The following is a 22,245-nucleotide window of genomic DNA, read 5'->3' on the forward strand; positions in this document are numbered from 1 at the left end:
GATTGAAGTGTATTTCATAAACCATTAAAAATCTAGTCTTTCGTATCAGGCAGCTCTGAAACACTTTAAGATATCTGTTTTCATCCTCAAAATTTTCATTGTCACCATCTTCTCTTTATTTCCTCATAGACCTGAGCTACTTGTATATAGTCATGACAGGGTAACCTAGCTAAGAATTTCTTTCTCCGCTAATAGAAATCAAGGCAACTATTCTCTCTGTCTCTCTCTTATATCCACTTTTGTCTCTTCCTATCTGCTTTTCCCCGCAACATATATCATATGTACTTTTACACTAGGCTTACATTCTTTTGGTGGAATTGGACAGGAAATGTTATGCATGTCCTGCTTTAAAAACATGATTTCTGGAAGACTGTTTATCTCAGGGACATGTTGTTAACTTTGTCCATTTTATAAGAAGAACTGAAATAAAGCACCTCCACTATAAATAGGAAGTCCTTTAAAATTAAATTGGGACAGCTGGAGAGCAGGATACATGACTTCCAGATCACATTACTTAGAGAGGAAAAAGACAAAAACAAAGCCAAATAAAACAAAACCCGTGGAAACTAAACAGACAAATAAGAACGTATCCCCATAACAGTGTAAACTGGAGACAGAAAACTCATTAGAAAACTTAAAAACATTTCTTAAGGAAGTGAAATTTTAGCCTTAGAACCAGATAGTTGGAGGGAATGCAAATCCACTACAACGTTAAGAGAAATTTTGTAGATGGTATCCCAAAGAAGCATAGGGAAGGCAGAGACTCTGAACCAGGCATTGTTAGAAGGTACAGAAGATCAACTTCCATGAGAGCTGACCCAAGACAGGCTTGTGTTGTTTTGGCATTCAGAGCAAAGAGTGAATGGCCTTTAACTATCCTCTGTGATTCTGAGTACATACTGGTTATTCTCTGAACAATTAGAAATGGACATGAACCTATAATTGGGAGAAATAATGAGATGGGCCCACAGGATTCAAACAATTATCCCATAGATAAGAACAGGTTGAAGACTCAGGGCTCTGGGGTCACATTGCTTGAGTTTGAATTTTGATTGCAATGCTATGAGCAAGTATCTTAATTAGTCTAAACCTAAGTTTATTCATCTGTAAAATACACATTATAATCGTGTCTATTAGAAAGGGTTATTTTTCAGGAGGAAATGAGCTAATCCGTGCAAAGCATTTAGCATCCACAATAAGCACTCCATTTGTGTAAATAATAATAACTATTGTGTGTGTGTGCATGTGTGTGTATGGTCTAGTAAATGAGTTCTTGTGGCAGAAAAAGTATGTTTTTCATGTTCTGCAAAAGTATTCCCAGTGTGACACTTTAGATATTTGGTTAAAACATGTCTTAATGTATCTAACATAGTGTGTCTAAGGAAATAAAATGTTACTTGTCATTAAACCCTATAAGAGACATAAATCGTGTCATTTATACACAGCAGTTATGAGTGGTAATTTGAGACATCTGGTCAGTTCTAGGAAAACAGAGTTAGGAAGACCCTAACTATGTAATTGTGAGGATTCTTAAACACTGCGTCAAAATTTGACTATCCTTTACCAAAATTTCTTGTAAGTGACAGTTTACATCGCAGGTGGGATTTAGTCCTGAAAAGAAGACAGACCACATGATCTATGAGGTCCCAACCAATTCTAAAATTCCAAAATTCTAACCACTATTTAAAAATAACTCAAGGGGAAGGCCAAGGAGAGGGGGCTGGATGACTCCCAAGTGAGAAAATCAATCCTCACAATACTGACACTAGGATTTTTGGAATATACATGTTCTAACAACCTCATAAGAAAATAAATTTTTATAAAACAAATACTAACTTGTCAATAAAAATTCAAAAATCCTTTCTGATTTGGGGGAAAAAAACTAACATACACACTACTGGACTATACAATAATATGCAGATCCTGGACAACTCTCTGTTACCAATCATTCTGGGTCAATGATGTTTGTCCAGCACTTCCCATATTCTGTACTTCCACATCCCAAAAGTAGCAATTTTGCCATAGTTTTTCTGTATTTTTAAAAATATTTAACAGGTTTGGTTGTCAATTATGACTGATATCTAAGGTCCCTTCTAGTCAGGAAAGTTCTAAAATACAGGCCTTCTTTCATATAAAACAAACTACCCTTATTTCATTGGTTCTGTGAGTTCCAAATTTTGCATTTGCGGTGTATTTAATCAAGATTCAATAGTACAAAACCCTGGGTGAGGAATATTAGTTTGAACTAGAGAAAGATTTAATGTCTGAGATCATAGAGAATTCAGTGACAAAAAAGTGGCAAGAACCCAATCCAGCAAGAGATTTAAAACTGAGTAATCTACTCCTGTAAAGAATTCAGTGGTCTTTGGGGTGTGCTGATCAAACTGACTTAACAGAGATAGAGGAAGCCTCTTTGTTTTGATTCTACCTTTTCTCCCTAAATTACAAATTAAATACATGCATCTCTTCAAGATCATTGAGAAAGGTGGTACATAAAAATGAAGATATTTACATCATCAATAGACATTATCATTAACCCTGGCCATCCCCTTTCTCCAGAAAAGTGTTAGTGTTATAATTAGAAGAGACCTGCTCTTATGTTTGGTAGAGGACATTGTCAGTGTTCAGTGGAATGGAAAATTGCCATGATCATTCAGAAAGAGCTCATGGGGTAGTAAAAAAGGTTCTGAACTAGAAATCAGGAATCCGGGGTTTTAGTTCAGTTTTTGTTTGTTTGTTTTCTTTTGTTTTTGTTACTTAACACTTGATCTTGAGCAAATCTCTCATGATCCTGTGCCTTGTGCCCATAGCTATAAAAAAGGAGGTTGGGCAAGATGATCTCCCAAGTCTCATCCCAGTACATAAATTAAAATCATTATTATATATATATATATATACACACACACACACATATATATATGTGTATATATATATATACACCCGTACATATTTTTTAAATAAAGTTTATTGTGGTAACAATTGTTAGTAGAGTTACATAGATTTCAGGTGTACAATTCTGTAATACATCATCTATAAATCACATCATGTGTTCACCACCCAGAGTCAGTTCTCTTTCCATCACCATAAATTTGATCCCTTTTACCCTTGTCTACCACCCTCCCCCCGCCCCGCCTTACCTTCTGGTAACCACTAAACTATTGTCTGTGTCTATGAGTTTTTGTTTCTTCATTTGTTTGCCCTGTTCTTTTGCTGTTTTGAGTTTTATATACCACATATCAGTAAAATCATATGGTTCTCGACTTTTTCTGACTTATTTTGCTTAGCATAGTAGCTTTCATATATTTGTGCGTATACATGTATATGTATTTCGTATTTTATACATGCGCAAATATTTTCTACATATTTTATACATGTATGCATATAAAATGGGAAAATAATACTATGGATATGTCAGGACTTGCAGATTTTTTTATTTTTAGCCAGTTTTGAGGAGAAATTCTAGTTCTGTTATGCCTAAAATTAACCATTTGGATGATTATTATACAGAATGAGGGGAAAACTTTTAGATATGAAACAAAGGTCACTCCACACCCTACCCCAACAAAGCAGGTTGCCAACCTCACCTAGGAACTGAATCGTCAAATTAGGCCTCTAGCATTCCACTCCAATCCCTTCAGTGAGAAGCCACAAAGTCCTAGGAATTCATACAGAACATAGGAAATATATGGATCTTGACATTGTAAAACTTGTATTGAAATTACATGCAAGTCTGAGCAGTATTCATTAATTCAAAAAATATTTATTAAGTACCTACTATATTCTGTTACTGCTCTTGGTATTGGGAATAGATGGAAAACACAACTGTAGACTCTACGTGCAAGGTACTTAGTCTGTAACGGTAGGTAAATGTGTTACTAACATGAGGACTGATGAAGCTTAAAATAAATTTACAAGTCAAGGGTTCTCAAGTCACAATTTCTCTTTAAGCGTTATTGTTTTTGTTTTGTTTTTTTTTAAGAGAGGACTGGTAGCCTCTGTATATCAGTTGCTAAGTATTTCTTCAGCAATTGATAATCATTATAAAAATGATCTTTCCCAATCTCATCTCTCCCCCAACACACACCCAATCCTTTCCCCACACAGGCCTCCCTGTGATCCAGCAACCCTGAGCACAGCAGGAAACCACCATGACACTATGTCAAGGCTGGCACTTATAGTGACTGTTTTTGTACTTAAGTAATTGTTAAGTAATTTGAACATCACTCCCTTAAGTTAAAGAAAGTGATCATTATGACATTAGCCAATAGATTACTCCCTTGAGCTTGAATTATAGACTCTGAACATTTCTGCTCAGTTTTCAGTGTGTGTGTGTGCGCGTGCGCGCGCACTATCTACACATAATATTTTCCTATTGTGGATGAAAGAGAGGGAATCACAGCAAAATAATTCATAGAATGGAAAAAGGATCTTAATATGTATCTTCCCTTGGAGCACAGTTGGAAACATTGCATTTTATCACTTTGAGGCCAATTTCTGATAAGAAAGTCTTTGTAAATACATACTTACAAGTGTTTTCAGTGACACAAAAGCCTATTTTACTCTGTATATTCATCACAAAAACAAAGACGTAGAACCAATGGCAATGGATAGAACTTCATAACAAAGGTCATATGAAATCTAGAAATTTAAATGATTTAGCTAAAAAATGAAATACACAAACGGTACTTGTGAGCATGGTCATTATGGACACTTATTTGTCTGAGTTTAGGAAATGCAAAGGACATTCCTATAAAGAGACTTCAAATTTGAAAGAAGAAAGAAAGAGCACTACATCTCTTAATGCACACTAATCGTGTGCTTTGGCTGAGGGGCAATTGTGGAAGGTCACTGTCATCAGAAGTGACATCCCTGAGCCATCTGCTGTGGTACCCATATGATTTCCCCTAATTAACATGATGGGATCGTGAACAGTTTTTAGGTAGAAAATGTCAATAGAGCTGTTTTAATTTACTAATGTTTATATCAAACCTTGTGAGTTTTTATTCAGGTGGTGGTTTAGCCATTCAGTCTTGGAACTTCTTTAATGATTTCTCTAACATTACCAACTGGAAAACCCTGGGAGGAATCTCTAAAAACATTATATTCTCTGTACTTGTCCTCTATGGATGTGCTCAGAGTGTATTTTAAAAGGTGCAATAGATTTTGTGATAGTCTGTACAGGCTGGGGGTAGGGAAGGGGAGGATGAGGAAACAAGAATTAAACTAAACTAGTTACACATGGGGTAAATATGGTCCCTGGAAAGTAATTTTTCAGCAGGATCTTTAAAAATGAAACAGAAAGAAAAATACAATGAGGAAATTAAAAACTAAAAATAACACCTACACATGGGCTATGATTTATGCTCTTTCGATTTTTCTGTTTTTGATCATTGGAAGAGTTTTAAGGCATATACAAGAGTTGGTCATGTTTCTGCATGTTCTACAGCCTAAGTAAATGTTCAACATCCAGAGGAGAATAGAATAGAATTCCCACTTGTCATCTTCAGTTTCTGCCTGACATATTCAATCGCACTGGTGTTGCCAATGCAAAGCAGACTTCGTGTTTATCTAATTATCTGCCGGTACTAATACAGGAAGACTTGCCAGGTCCTGGGATTTCCTGAAGCCTTGGATAGCATTCAGAGGCTGAACACCGGTTCTTAATTACTTCTAGTTATGGGGAAGAGGGAAAGCATGAAGAAATGAAATACATTCATAATCAATAACTTCTTTTCTACCAGTCAGTAAGTAATCAAGCAAATGGCTCTTAATTTCATCCCTCCCTATTTTTCTTGCTGTGATTCTCTGGTTGCAGTGCCAATTATTCATGAGCTAATTATTTAAGTATGATTTACATGTTAGGGACCGATGATGAACAGTGATTACAAAAGTATAATATAAATCAAATGAACACTTATGAAGTAGTATATTTTTTTTAAAAATGCCCAAATTGTATTTTAGTGTCTATAAGATAAACTATCTAGAAAAGGGAGAGATCCCTGCAAACAGAGTAATCACCAAGGAATTAATGAAGGAATCAGAAATTGATTGACTTCCAGTCAATGTGGCTTAGTAAACGCTGTGCTTACCTCCTCCTGTGACCACATCAAAATTACAACTAAATTATAAAACACCCATCATTGAAAACCACCTGAAGACTAGCTGAACAGAAATCCTGTAACTAAGGCTATAAAGAGGAAGCCATATTGAGACTGGTAGGAGGGTGGAAATGGGGAACAGGCAGGTCCCACACCTCACAGTGTGGCAATTAAGGATCGGGAGAGATATCTTAGCTATGGCAATATCCCCTGAGGAGTGAAGCATCCCAGCCCCACACTGAGCTCCCCAACCTGGGGCATCAGTGCTAGGAAGAGGAGTTCTTATAACATCTGGCTGTGAAAACCAGCAAGGACTGTGTCAGAGAAAAACAAAGGGCTGCTAGAGACTGTGGTGCTACAGATGTTAAAGAACCAGTATACAAACTCATTTGCTCACAAACTTCCTCACTTGCTGTAAGCTCTAGCACAGAGGCAGCAGGTCAAAAAGCACCAGGGACATACACAGAGGAACTAAATTGACTAACCTCATGGTAAGAACTACAGGGACAGGAGCCAGGATAACTCTCTTCAGGGATGGAAGCTCTCACAGGTGCCTTCGCTCCTTTGTTGAAATCTCCTCCAAACTATCCAATGAGGCACAACAGGCACCAAATCTGTGCCCTCCGTTAACCTGGCTAACACAGTTTGCCCTGCCTTGATAATTCCTCGAGACCCAGCCTCACCCAACTTGCCTGCCTGGTGTGCCTCTTTCAACAGTTCTTCCACACAAGCAGCCTATCTTGACTACTGCAGCAGACTTTCCGAAAATCTCTCAAAGTTCAACAAAACCCCCAAAAGCAGCAGCTGGCCTTGGTGTGCCTTGTAGCTCTTGGCTAAGCAATCCCAAGCCCAGCAGAAGCAGCAATCAGAGTCACTGTGCATTACAACTCCTAACAAGTGCCCCCAAGCCTGGCCTAAGCAGCAACCAGTCTTGGCCTAGAATGTAACATCAACTAAGTGGCCACAAGTCCAGCACAGGTGGCAGCTGGACTCAACTCACATTGTAGTGCCCAAACAAAGGGTTCCAAGCATGCCACAAGTAGCAGCAGGCCTCACTTCTCAGTGTAGCCTCTCCCAAGTGCCTACAAGCCCTGTACAAGTGGCAAGTAACTGCAGATTACATTGTAGTTCCTACGAAGCTGTGCCAAGCCAGGCACAAGTGGTGACTGACTTTGGCCTGCACCACAGCTCCTCCCAGGAGGATTCAGACCTAATGCAGCTGGTGGCCCAGAGAACCACCCAAAGAGCTATACAAATTACACATCCGAAACAGGGACTTGGCTGGTACCAGAGCCCTGATAAGTGACTCCTGCTGTGTGGGGTAAGCCCCTACACAACATTTCATTCTTTGTAGTCATGATCAGTCCTACAGCGCATCATCCTGAGGGACAATCCCACCCATGGACACACCAACAGAACTTGAGTCTCAACTAGAATAAGAGGGCACACACACCCCACACAGGGGATACCCCTGGAATACGCACTCAAGTTGCCAGGGAGACGGTGCCACTGTGTCCGAAAGGACACTTTTCACATAAGGCCACTCTATCACAAAGAGGAGACCTAGCAGATCTACCTACTACAAAGAAACAAACTCAGGGAATCAGCAAAAATGAGGAGACAAAGAAGCATGTCCCCAAAGAGCAGGACAAAACTCCAGAAAAAGAACTAAACAAAATAGAGATAAACAATCTACCAGACGCAGAGTTCCAAATGCTGGTTAGAAAGATACTCAATGAATTTCAGGATAGAATAGATAAGCTCAGTGAAAACCTCAACAAACAGATAGAAACTATAAAAAGAACTAGTCAGAAATAAAGAATAGAATAATTGAAATTAAGAATACTTTAGAGAGAATCAAAAGCAGATTAGATTAAGCAAGAGGATGGAGTCAGTGATCTGGCAGATGAGGTAGAGGAAAACACCCAATCAGAAGAGCAAAAACAAAAAGAAAAAAGGAAAGAAAAAAATGAGGATAGTTTAAGGGGCCTCTAGGACAGTATCACATGAGCCAATATTCACATTATAGGGGCAGCAGAAGGAGAAGAGAGGCAGGAGGGATTGAAAATCTACTTCAAGAAATAATGATGGCGGTAAGGAGGAAGTAAAATTGTCATTATATGCAGATGACATGACACTACATAGAGAGAACCCTAAAGACTCCACCAAGAAACTATTAGAGCTGATAAATGAATTTAGTAAAGTAGCAGGATACAAAATTAATATTCAGAAATCAGTTGCATTTGTATATACCAATAATAAAATATCAGAAGGAGAAATTAAGAAATCAATCCCATTTACAATTACTTGAAAGACTATAAAATACCGGGGATAAATTTAACCAAAGAAGTAAAAGATCTGTGCTCAGGAATTATAAGACACTGAAGAAAGAAATGAAAGAAGATACAAATAGATGGAAACACATATCATGTTCATGGATAGGAAGAATTAATATAGTTAAAATGTCCATACTGCCTAAGGCAATATACATATTCAATGCAATTCCTGTCAAACTACTAAGGACGTTTTTCACAGAAATAGAACATATAATCCTAAAATTTATACGGAACCATAAAAGACCCCGATTAGCCTTGGCAATCTTGAGAAATAAGAACAAAGTGGGAGGTATAACGATACCTGACATCAAATTATACTACAAGGCTATAGTAATCAAAACAGCATGGTACTGGCATAAAAACAGACATATTGATCAATGGAACAGAATAGAGAGTCCAGAAATAAATCCATGCCTATATGGTCATTTAATCTACGACATTGGAAGCAAGAATTTATGGTGGGGTAAAGACAATTTATTCAATAAATGGTGCTGGGAAACCTGGACAGACACATTCAAAAAATGAAGCTGGACCACCTCCTTACACCACATACAAAAATATATTCAAAATGGCTTGAAGACTTAAATGTAAGATCTGAAACCATACAATTCCTAGAAGAAAATATAGGAAGAAACTTTACAGACATTACCTGGAGTAAGATTTTTACTGATATATCCCCTCGGGCAAGGGAAGTAAGAGAAAAAATAAACACGTGGGGTTACATCAAACTAAAAAGTTTTTTCACAGCAAAGGAAACTATCAATAAAACAAAAAGGGATCCTACTGAATGGGAAAAGATATTTGCCAATGATATATCTGATAAGGGGTTAATATCCCAAATTTATAAAAAACTCACTCAACTCCAAAAAATACAAACAACCCAATTTAAAAAATGGGCAGAGGACATGTAGAGACATTTTCTAAAAAGGACATACAGATAGCAAACAGACATATGAAAAAATGCTCAACCTCACTAACCATCAGAGGAATGCAAATAAAAACCACAATGAGATACTCTCTCACCCCAGTCAAAATGGCTATCATCAATAAATCAACAAATAACAGGTGCAGGTGAGGATGTGGAGAAAAGGGAACCCTTGTACACTGTTGGTGGGATTGCAGTTTGGTGCAGCCACTGTGGAAAACAGTATGGAGGTATCTCAAAAATCTGAAAATGGAACTACCTTATGATCCAGCAATTCCACTCCTAGGTATCTATCCAGAGAAATCCAAAACTCTAATTCAAAAAAGTTTATGCACCCCTGTGTTTATTGCAGCACTATACACAATAGGCAAGACATGGAAACAACCGAAATGCCCATTGGTAGACGACTGGATTAAGAAACTGTCGTACATTTATACAATGGAGTATCACGCAGCCATATAGAGGACAGAAGTGTTACCATTTGCAGCAACATGGATGGACCTAGAGAACATTATGTTAAGTGAAATAAGTCAGACAGAGAAAGATAAATACCATATGATCTCACTTATATGTGAAATCTAAAGAAAATAATAAATGAGTGAACTAATCAGAAACAGTTTCAGAGACATAGAGGGAAAACTGAGGGCTGCTAGATGGGAGGACGGGTAGAGATAAGGGGGAAGGTGAGGGGATTAGAAAGCACAGTCAGTAACCACAAGATTGCCACGGGGATACGAAAGTTAATTTGGGGCATGTAATTAATAATGTTGTAAAGATTTTGTAGGATATCTGATGTACACTTGTCTCATTAGGGAGACCACCTCAGGGAAGATGTAGATGCCTGATCACTGCACTGTACACCTGAAGCTGAAGCTGAGCAATAATGAATGTCAGCTACAAGTTTGTATATATAAACTTATATATATAAACTCATATACATATAACTATATATATATATGTATATATATATATATATATATATACACATATATATATACATATATGTGTGTATATATATATATATATACATATATATATATATATATATATATACAAGAAGTGGAGTACAGCATTAGGAATAGAGACAGTGGAAATGTAATGGCTGTGTGCAATGTCAAAAGGATAGTGGATGGGGGGTTGACACAGTGTGAGGGATATAAATGATAAATGTGTAATTATTACATTGTTTTGTGCACCTTAAACTAACTAACTAACTAACTAACTAACTAACTAACTAAATAAATAATATAATATAATATAATGATGGGAAATTGGCAAAGGAAATAAACATTCAAGTCCAGAAAGGGCAGAGTACCAAGCAAGATGAACCCAAAGAAACTGACACAAAATCACATCATAATTAAATGCCAAAGGTTAAAGACAAAGAGAGCATGTTAAAAGCAGCAAGAGAAAAGCAGGTAGTTACCTATAAGGGAGCTCCAATGAGACTATCAGCTGATTTCTCAACAGAAACTCTGCAGTTCAGAAGGGATTAGCATGAAATATTCAAAGTGATGAAAGGCAGAGCCCTACAAACAAGATGACTCCACAGAAAGGTTATTATTTAGTATCCAAGGAAAGAGAATGAGTTTCTTAAAACAGAAAAAAGAAGGAAAAACCCTAAAGCAGTTCATAACAACTAATCCGGTATGACAAGAAATTTTGAAGTGATTTCTTTAAGAAGAAAAGATAAAATATAGGAATAAAACATAGGACAGAAAAATATTATCACTGACAAAGGCAAATACTTAGTTAAAACAGTGGATCAACAAACTACAAAGGTACTACAAAGGTTAAAAGACGGAAGTGGGAAGATCATATGTAATTACAACGATAAATTAAGGGATGCACAAAAACACATCGACACAAGAGAAGAAATAATAATAAAAACAAACATGGAGGGGGTAAGTAAAAATTGTAGTGATTTTAGAATTTGTTTGAACTTAAGCGGCCATCAGCATAAAATAGACCGTTATGAATATAGCTTGGCATATATGAATCACATGGTAACCACAAACCGAAAATCCATAAGAGATATACATGAAAGAAAAGGAATTCATACATAGCATAGAAAATCATCAACCTATAAGAGTAGAGAGCAAGATAATAAGGAGCAGAAAAAAAACTACAAAAATCATCAGAAAATTATAAAGTGACAGTAACTACATACCTATCAATAATTACTTTAAATGTAAATGGACTAAATGCTCCCATCAAGACATAGGGAAGCTGAGTGGAAAAAACAAACAAAAACAAAACAAAACAAAACAAAAGACCCATATATATGCTGCATACAAGAGACCTGCTTCAGATTGAAAGATTCACACAGACTGAGTAAAGAGATGGAAAATGATATTTCATGCAAATGGAAATTAATAATAATAATAATCAACCCTGGGGTAGCAGTACTTATAACCAGACAAAATAGACTTAAAACAAGGACTATAACAAGAGAAAAAGGGCATTTCTTAATGACAAAGGGATCAATTCAACAAGAGGACATAACTTTTGTAAACAGCTACAAACCCAACCATTTGGGAGCATCTAAATATATAAAGCAAATATTAATGGACATAAAGGGAGAGACCAATATTAATATAGCAATAGTAGGGGACTTTAACACACCATTGACATCAATGAATAGGTTATCCAGACAGAAAATTAAGTGCCCTTAAATGACACATTAGACCAGATGAACTTAATTGATACTTTTAGGACATTTCACCCAAAAGCAGCAGAATATACAATCTTTTGAAGTGCACATAGAACATTTTCCAGGATAGATCACATGTTAGATCACAAAACAAGTCTCAGTAAATTTAAGAAGATTGAAATCATATCAAGCATCTTTTCTGATCACAATGATATTAAACTAGAACTCAATTACAAGAAGAAAACTGGAAAAAACAAACACATGTAGGCTGAAAAAAAATGTGAATGAACAATGAATAAGTTAATACCATGATCAAGGAAGAAATCAAAAGACGTCTTGAAACATATGAAAATGAAAGCATAACATCACAAAATCTATGGGACACATGCAAAGGAGTTCTAAGAGGGAAATCCATAGTAATGCAGGCCTACATCAAGAAACAAGAAAAATGTCAAATAAGCAAAATAACCTAATACTTAAAGGAAAAAGAAAAAAGAAGAACAACAAAAGAGCCAAAAGTGAATAGAGGGAAGGGAATAATAAAGATCTGAATCAGAGCAAAAATTCAACAAAATAAAGTCAAACAAATAATATAAAGGATCAATGAAACCAAGAGCTGGATCTGTGAAAAGATAAAAATTATTAATAAACATTTTGACTCATTAAGAAAAAAAAAGGCAGAGGTTCCAAATAAATACAATCAGAAATGAAAGAGAAGTGACAAATGACATGACAGAAATAGAAAGGATTACAAGAAAACGCTATGTAAAATGACAAACCAACAAATTGGACAACTTGGAAGAAATGGATAAATTCCTAGAAAAACACAGTCTTCCAGTGCTGAGTCAGGAAGAAACAAAATCGGAACAGACCAATAACTACTAACAAATTTAAATCAGTAATCAAAAAACTCTCAACAAAGAGAAGTACTGGACCAGATAGCTTCAGAGGTGAATTTTGATAAACATTAAAAGAAGCATTAATGCCTGTCCTCAAACTATTCTAAAACATTGAGGAGAAGGGAAGGCTCCCAAACTCATTTTCTGAGGCTAGCATTACCCTGATACCAAACTCAGATAAAGAGAGAGGAGAAAGGGAGGGAGGGAGGGAGAGAGACAGAGACAGAGACAGAGACAGAGAGAGAGAGAGAATTATATGCCAATATCCCTGATAAACATAGATGCAAAAACTCACAACAAAATATTAGCAGACCAAATTCAGCAATGCGTTAAAAAGATCATACACTATGGTCAAGTGGGATTTATTCCTAGGATACAAGGCTGGTTCAATATCTACAAATCAATTAATGCGATAAACCACATAAACAAAATGAAAGATAAAAATCATATGATCATATCAATAGATGCAGAAAAAGCATTTCACAAAATCCAACTTCCATTTATGATAAAAAAAAAGTCACTCATCAAAGTGGGCATAGAGGGAACATAACTCGATATAATAAAGACCGCATATGACAAACCCACAGTTAACATCACAGTCAATGGTAAAAAGCTGAAACCTTTTACTTTAAGATCAGAAACAAGACAAGGATGGCCACTTTCACCACTTTTGTTCAAATTACTACTGGAAGTCCTAACCAAGCAATCAGACAAGAAATAAATACATTAAAACAAAAATCCAAATTGGAAGAGAAGAAGTAAAATTGTAATTGTTTGCAGATGACATGATACTGTAGAGAGAGAAAACCCTAAAGATCCCACCAAAAAACTTTCAGAACTAATAAATGAATTCAGTAATATAGGACACAAAATTATTATTCAGAAACCAGTTGCATTTTTCTATACCAATTACAAACTATCAGAAAGAGAAATTCAGAACACAATCCCATTTACAGTTGTATCAAAAAGAACAAAATACCTAGGAATGAAATGAACCAAGGAGGTGAAAAGCTTGTACTCAGAAAACCATAAGATATTGAAGAAAGAACTGAAGAAGATACACATAAATGGAAGGATATACTACTCATAGATAAGAATTAATATTATTAAACTATTCATACTACTTAAAGCAATCTACACATTCAATGCAATCCTTATCAAAATACCAATGGCATTTTTCAAGGAACTAGCACAAATAATCCTAAAATGTATGTGGAACCAGAAAACACCCTGATAGCCAAAGCAATCTTGAGAAAAAGAGCAAAGTTGGAAGTATCATGCTACCTGATATCAAATTATACAAGACTATAGTAACCAAAACAGGTTGGCACTGGCATAAAAACACATAGATGAATGTACCAGAATAGAGAATCCAGAAATAAACCTAAATATGCCTATATGGTCAACTAATCTATGACAAAGGAGGCAAGAACATACAATGGGATAAAGACAGTCTACTCAATAAATACTGTTGGGAAAACTAGACAGATACATGCAAAAGAATGAAACTAGACCACTTTCTTACATCATACAAGAATAAACTCAAATGGATTAAAGACTTAAATGTAAAACCCTAAACCATAAATCTCCTAAAAGAAAACATAAGCAGTAAATTATCTGACATTTATGTAGAGAATTTATGTAGTAATGTTTTTTCTGATATATCTCTTCAGATAAGGGAAACAAAAGAAAAAAGAAACAAATGAGACTACATCAAACTAAAAAGTCTTTCACGATGAAGGAAGTCATTAACAAAACAAAACGGCAACATACTGAATGGAAGACATTCACCAATGATACATCTGATAAGGGTTAATATTCAAAACATATAAGGAACTAATACAATTCAACAACAAAAAAGCAAACAATCTGAGTACCTGAACAGACCTTTCTCCAAAGAGGACATACAGATGGCCAATAGACATATGAAAAATGCTCAACATCACTGACTATCAGGAAAATGCAAATTAAAACCACAGTGAGATAGTCACCTCACACCTGTCAGAGTGGCTATCATCAAGGAATCAAAAAATAAGTGTAGGCCAGGATGTGGAGAAAAGAGGTGCACTGTTGATGGGGTAGTAAGTTGGTACAGCCACTATGGAATACAGTATGGAAGTTACTCAAAAAAATAAAAACAACTACCATATGATCCAGCAATTCCACTTCTGGGTATTTATCTGAAGAAATCAAAAACACTAATTCAAAAAGATATTTGTACCCCTCTTTTCACTGTAGCATTATTTACAATAGCCATGATATAGACGCCACCTATGTGTCACTCTTGGATGAATAGATAAAAAAGATGTGGCACATATAAGCAATGTAATATTACTCTGCCATAAAAAATAATGAAATCTTACCATTTGAGACAACATGAATGGACCTTGAGGGTATATGCTAAGGAAATAAGTCAGACCAAGAAAGACATACATCATATGATTTCACTTATGTAGAATCTGTAAAACAAAATGAATGAACAAACAAAACACAAATGAACTGATACAGAGAACAAATTGATGGTTGCCAGATGGGAGGGGTGTTAGGGGAATGGGTGATAAAGGTGAAAGTGATTAAGAAGTACAAATTGCCAGTTAAGAAGCAGTCATAGTGATATAAAGTACAATATAGAGAACATCAGCGTAATAACTGTATGGTGTTAGACGGATTCTAGACTTATCAGGGTGATCACTTCATAAGATAGATAAATATCTAACTGCTATGCTGTACACCTGAAACTAATATAATATTGTATGTCAACTATAACTGAAGATTAAATGTAAAAGGTTGATGTATGCCTTGGGAACAGGACATTTTTACATAGGAGGCTTGAAGAGAGGAGGGCAATCCAAGGAAAGGCAACAGCATGGGCAAGAGCCCTAAGAGTCTGGAGAGGAAATAAGTCAGACCAAAACTTGCAGTTAATGGATTGACTGGACTAGAGCATGGATTTGTGTTGAGGAGCTGTGAAAAGTAACTCCTATTTGTTGTGGTGGGATCAGATTATAGAAGATAGAGCCGCTGGTTATGCCTTGGAGGCATGTGGAATCATGGTAGATTCCTGTGTGCTGATAACTAGAGAATTACCCCAGTAAGTAAATAGCCAGAGTGGGCAGAGAAGACTGACTATACCTCAGACATTGGAATCACCTCCTGAATAATTTAAGATTGCAAATACTATGGAGGGTAAACTAAAAACAGTCAACACCTAATTTAGGGGCGGGGAGTGAGAAAGGTTTCAAAAGACGATTCTTGAAGAAGGAAATAATAAAAATGAAAATATGGGACATGATGACAGGTTTATTGAAATTAAAAAAAAAACTGGTAAACATTAACTATAATAACATATGTGAATTGTTGCCTGGGAGGGGAGTAGCAGTCTTGGCTTGTCTTGTGGGTAATTAGTCCACATTGAGTGGCTCTATGCCTGAATCTTAAAAAAACAATGTAAACTCTGGTATCAAACTTATCTGTGTAGTAGTCAAAACTCATAGGAGCCGATTTCACATAATCACAACCCACAGGTTTTGGGGAACACACCCTTGCCCAGTTTCTAGGTTGGAGATTGATCCTGTCTATTGACATGTGCTATGTGCCCTCAGGCCTGCTGTCTTAGAGCCCCAGGATGTGGGTCCCACACAGCTGGCCACATTTGTTCTCCAGCAGAAAAAGAATAAGGCTGGGTATTGGTGAATGGGTGGTTTGGAAAGTAGGGTGTGGCTATAAATAGCTCCTAAGAACAATGGATAACATGGAAATGCTTTGGGAGCCTCCCATATAACAAAGAAAGCAATAAATTAAAGAAAGGTGGAAAAGAAATGAATCACCGTCAAAATTTATAAAGGTAGATTGCTCTCTGTCTCTTTCTCTTCACCCCACACATAAATACACACACACACACACGTGCAAAGCAATATTTGCATTACACTACTAAGATAAGAGCAGACTGAAGAGTAATAGATAAAAGACAATTCTATGTCTTTTAGGTAAAAACGATCAATTACTGTTAATTTCATGTAGTTCCAGCTTATATGTATAAGCGTAGATGTGTGCACATAATCTTACACATATATAATCATAAGAGGGAAAAACTTAGACTTGTGTATATAAATTAAAGAACACATGACAATTGAAAACACTATTAAAATGTAAAAAATAACACGTCTGCATCTTTTGCTTATAAGTACACAAAGTAATAAGAATGAGTTTTAATTACTTATTATCAATATCTATTTACCCAGAAGGTATCTCAGTGTATATTCGACCTTAGAAAACTGGATTTTCATAATCTGCAACTCAGCTACCACTGGCTCAAAATTATATTTCTCTGCCTGCAGGATACAAAAGAGATACTTCTAGGCCCATCTGGATACTATAGCTGTCCCAAAGCCTAACTGAAGTTCAGTACACAGAGTCCCAGATTTGTTGACAGGAAGTGGTGGTGCCCTCAGTAATTACAAAAACAAACCCCAATTAATCAGGACCTCTTGGAGTGGCGCCCAGGCATGGGTATTTTTTTAAAAAAGCTCCTCAGGTGATTCTAATGCACAGCCAGCATTAAGAACCATGGCCCTAATGGATTAATTTACTAAAGGGTCATTTGAACATGGCCTTGGAGAGAGATAAAGTTAAAGCCGAGAGGATTTGGTTGACCAAGGCCAAGTGGATGCATGGCCCTGAGCCTTCTGAGGAAATGATTATGCAAACAGAATAAAAGAACATGTAGCATGGGGTGGGCAGTTCTTTTGCAAAAAATGGTGAGGTCAGAGGGCAGCCCTTTCTCACTCAAGCTTATGGTAGAACAGTCTCTGATCAGACATTTCAAGCTGGGAAAATGTGCAGTGATAGCAGCTTGCTGACATGATACTGGTAGTTCACAAAATACAACAGGACCCAATTTTGATGCTGATGCCAGGGGACTAAAGCTCTCTTGGCACCAGAGGCTTCCAGCCTTTTTTGTGAGCAGATGCACAGGGACACACAAGATAGGCTAGACCTCAGCATAATGGATGTCATGGTAGAGCAGCAGCCCTTTGAATAATTTGTACTCTGCTTTAGGAAATCATTTCAAATGGATATCAAATGGAATGTCATTGGTTGTTATTCTGATTTATAGTTGATGAGAGCCAGGGAGCCCATGGGGGTCTTCTGGTCTCTGTCCCGGCCCTTCTTTCTCAATATGAGGAAACTAAAGCTTTGGATTTCCCCTCAATCTCATAAAACAGAGGCCAGGAATGGACACAAGTGTCTTACGTCCCTTTCAAACACCTCTGAAATTCACTAGAATTTCTGAGTTGGGATTGTGACTCGTCTCCAAGAGTCTTTTTTTTTTTAAACTCTGAACAAGTGATGATGATGATCCTGTTCATAACAAGTTCAAATCATAGCGTTAGTTATTAACTATCACGTATCGACGCTGAATGTGTGTCAGCCCGGGGCTGCATGCTTCACATTCGTCATGTTTAATCCCCAGTACCAACCTTCAGGGACATTATCATTCCCGTTTTACTGAATACGATCATACCAATTTGAACAAATTATCTTTTATGAGGATTTTTCATTTAAAGAAAGATTTGTCAGAAATTACCTTTTGCAGATTAACTTTTCCCTTATAGTGAAAAAAATCTGGCCCATTTGTAAAAGTGTGATTTACATATAACTTTTAACAGCTACTCCCTTAACAAATCAGATGGCAAAACATACAAAGAGTTGTACTTAAATCACACAAAGTTTTCTGTCAAAATCAGTATTTAGTGTAGGAGTTGCTTAGGGTAAGAGATATTCCTTGAAGGATTCGGAATATAGCTGCATCTGTCTGCCTGGGAGGGGTTATGGTGAAGTCAGTCAGATAATATTTATGACGTTCTCAAATGTTCACTGTACTAGATTTGATTCAGTTAAAAAAAAAATCCAAAATGACAGTGTGTCATCTCGCTTGACTCACCTTCAGGCAAACAGAAGAAGGGGACTGCACAAGGTGACCTTTCAAGGTCACCCGACCCCAGTGTGATTCTGTGACCAGCTAGCAACAGCCTCAGTGCTTGCAGTCTGCCAGTGTTCTGCCTAAGCCCTAAGAGAGACTGATATAATAAGAGGGATAACTCACCATGCAGATCTTCTGGAACTTTGACCTGCTGTCTGAAGTGTAGGCTTCCCAGGTTTCTGCAGTGTGGCGTTGTGTTGCTGTGGGACGTACAGGGCCACGCAGCGGGAATGGGGAGTGAAGGGGCTGTGGTATAAAACAAAGTCAGACACAGGTATCAAGTCTCGAAGTGATTTACAAGATTATTGCAAGATTATTTGGTGATAAGAGATGGGGCAGGATAGGGTGAATGGAGGACTAGGGGAAGGATTAATAAAAACATCTCACCTGAAGTCGGGGTCCTGTGGCCCTGCTTAAGTAAAAGGCTGAATGTCTTCTCTTTATCCTCCTCATCTGACTGCTACACTACTCAATACCATGATTACAAAAATGACTCTTTCCATTAGGAGAGATTGTACATATTTTTACAGATAATAGAGATCTGAAACAACATAGTGTGATTTCTTAAAAGCAAACCTCCAATGTGCTCACAATACTGCATGTATACCAAACGAAAATGAATAAACCACATTGTTTGGAACTTTTATCCAGGCCATGATAACTACAAACCAATGTAGGATCCCTTTAAATATTTATTCACTAGTTCATTTTTCTATCATACATAGTGAAATAGCATCCCTTACCTGAGCTGTCTTCTGGCTGTTTGTTTATAAAAAGGGACAGGCTGCAAGCTCACTGCTGTCATCATGCTGATAAGAATCTAGCAATTGCAACAGAGAGAAACTATTAAGCCTGAGGGAAAATTTAAAAAAAAAAAAAAAAAAAAGGATGAAGCAATCATCCTAGAAAAATATTGCCAAAGAGAAAAATAAAAAATTAAAATAAAAAGGAAAAATACAGAATCTTAATCCATAGTGTCTGCAAAAATAGAGAAAACATTTCATTTATAGAGGTAGACATAAAGTGATATAGGAAATATATCTGCTCCATGTAAATTTATTAAATGCAACTTTTTTCTCTCTCTTTCTTTTAGATAAAAAACCTCTTCATGAAATAAAACCCCAAAGTAAGTTATTTTTCCTCTTGTGAATATAATTTATTCTCATATTTGCTGCCTTGCTGTTGTATTTCTTTAGGAGCCAAACAGAATTGAAGTTTGTACGAAATATTCAGGGCTTTCGGGGCTTCTGCTCATTGGGTTTGGAGTCACATATCAGAGGTTTAAATCAGAAAGAAATATGCACACCCCTCCCCTACCTTAGAATAAAAGTAAATCTTTCGTCTTGATTCTGCCTGCCTAGAAGTCCATTTCTCTGCAAATGTCATCTAGGATTCTTATCTCTGAGGCGATTTACAGCATTAAAATTAATAAATATCTGTCAGTACACACTTTCATGAAAGCAGCCTTGGGCAAAAGCCTGACTACACACCTCTCCACCTAAGAGGTGGGGGGGGAGGGGGCTGAGAGGCGAACTGTGAAATCCATGGCAAATGGGTAAATTAGGAACCAGTACTCCACAGTGAAATTATCAGGAACTGAAAAATTGGGGGAGGGTTCTGCCATGAACTCTCTAAACACAGGCTTGCTTCCTGGACAGGCCTTTGCATTACCTCCATCTTATACATCCAGTAGATTTGGGAAGGAGCCCAGAATGAATGGTTGGCAGCTCGGTATTTGACCCTACGGTTCTCAGCCTTGGCTGAACTTGAGGGCCATCTGAAGGGCTCTTAAAAACCCCAATTCCCAGGCTGTACTTCAATCCACTGAAATCAGAAAGGGGGATGTTAGAACCCAGGAATCGCTAGTTGTAAAAGTTACTCAGGTGATTTCAGTGTGCAGCTCGGCTTGAGAACCACTGTCTTAGAAAAATATTTCTCCAAAGGTGGATCAGCGACACATGCACCAGAATCTTTGGGTGTGGTGCGAGCTTGTTAAATATACCCAACCTCAGTACAGAACAAATGAATTAGAGTCCCCGGTACGGAGATGAGCAGGCACCTGAGACTCTACATCGTAATACGTTCCCCAAATGGTTCTCAAGCACCCAGAAATATGTGAAGCATCCTAAGGAAACCCCGAGATCAAAGGGTATCAGCAAGACTGCTGGTAGCAACAGGAGAGGGAAGCAACCATCTGGTAGGTTTGGTTTGTAAAGCTTGTGGAAGGCATCTCCCATTTTGGTATTAAAAGGGGTGGCTTTTGATCTTTTAAATCCTAGGGCATTAAAATTCAAATAGCTTGGCAAAGTTAATAGCTTTTATTAGCCACCTTCTATGAAAGAATTAGGCCCTGTGAAGACAGACAGAAATAGGTACCTTAGGACAGTGGTGAGGAGACATAAGAGAAAGATCTGGTAAAACTCTTATGTTCATACTTTATTATATTGCTTCAGGCAGGCTTGAGATATAAGATATCATTACTTGCAGAGTTCTGAGAACTTTGCAGAACAACAAAAACAAACTTTCTTCTTTTCCATGCTAGCTGCTACCCATAAAGTAATTATCAGTACTTAGGTCGCGGCCCTCTGACATCATGCATGCTTGATTTTGAACTCATAGGAAGATTGAAGGTGGGAAACTTGGTTGTGTATGTGTGTGTTTCTGCGTCTGTGTATGTGTATGTTGAGGGATGGTGGGAAAAAAAAAACGGGTCAGTGAATATTTGGCTTGTGCCTGTGTCAGAACCTCAGGGTAACAGCTGGAGTAAGTGGACCCCCAGCTGCCTCCTGGTCATAGAGCTCATGCCATCTGCTGGTTCTGGTGTAGCACAGGCAAGGTCATGGGTATCCATGTGATGACCAATGTGAGAGTTATTTAGAAGCGCATGTGTGTTTTTTAAAAAATAAATTTCATGCTTAGCTTGTGAGTCCTGTGCCTTTCTAATCTGGTTACATCTGTACTTCCAGCCATAAACCCCACAGTAGCTATTGCTAGTCCTCAGGGACTCCTGAATTAGTTTTTGTTTGGGGTTCTTGCTCCTGAACACCATGCTTAATTGCTGGATACTGCCACTGAATCACTTAAACTGTTTTAATTTGTCATTTCCTAAAAATAAAACCTTAACAAAATCAATGTGATTGCAAAAGGCTCCCAGAGGAATCCAATCGGGGTTCTGTAAGATGCATGGTTAGGAATCATTATACAAATTCAGGCTGCAGTTGTTCAGTGAAAGAGGGGCTTAGTTTAAGACTACATGAATCATCACTGATGCAAAATCAAAGTCAATTATGAAGATAATTGAGAAACAACCTGTTCCTACATAGCTGTGCACATGATCCTCTGTGAGGTCTG

General features: G+C 37.2%; 1 protein-coding gene across 11 annotated transcripts in view; it reads left to right on the forward strand.

Moving 5' to 3' along the window:
* Positions 1-22,245, forward strand: part of UNC5D (unc-5 netrin receptor D) — a 505,454-nt gene that overhangs the window by 392,282 nt on the left and 90,927 nt on the right. For 7 of the 11 annotated variants that reach the window (XM_019748156.3, XM_074329668.2, XM_019748157.3 and 4 more), the window contains one exon: positions 19,988-20,020. The exons of the other annotated variants lie outside the window; for them this stretch is intronic. In XM_019748156.3, the coding sequence (XP_019603715.1) occupies positions 19,988-20,020 (33 nt within the window). The remainder of the gene's footprint in view (positions 1-19,987; positions 20,021-22,245) is intronic. 11 annotated transcript variants of the gene reach the window in all.

The sequence above is a fragment of the Rhinolophus sinicus genome, chromosome 16 (genome assembly GCF_057876585.1).
Source record: "Rhinolophus sinicus isolate RSI-liver-muscle chromosome 16, RSI-T2T, whole genome shotgun sequence".
NCBI lineage: Eukaryota > Metazoa > Chordata > Mammalia > Chiroptera > Rhinolophidae > Rhinolophus > Rhinolophus sinicus.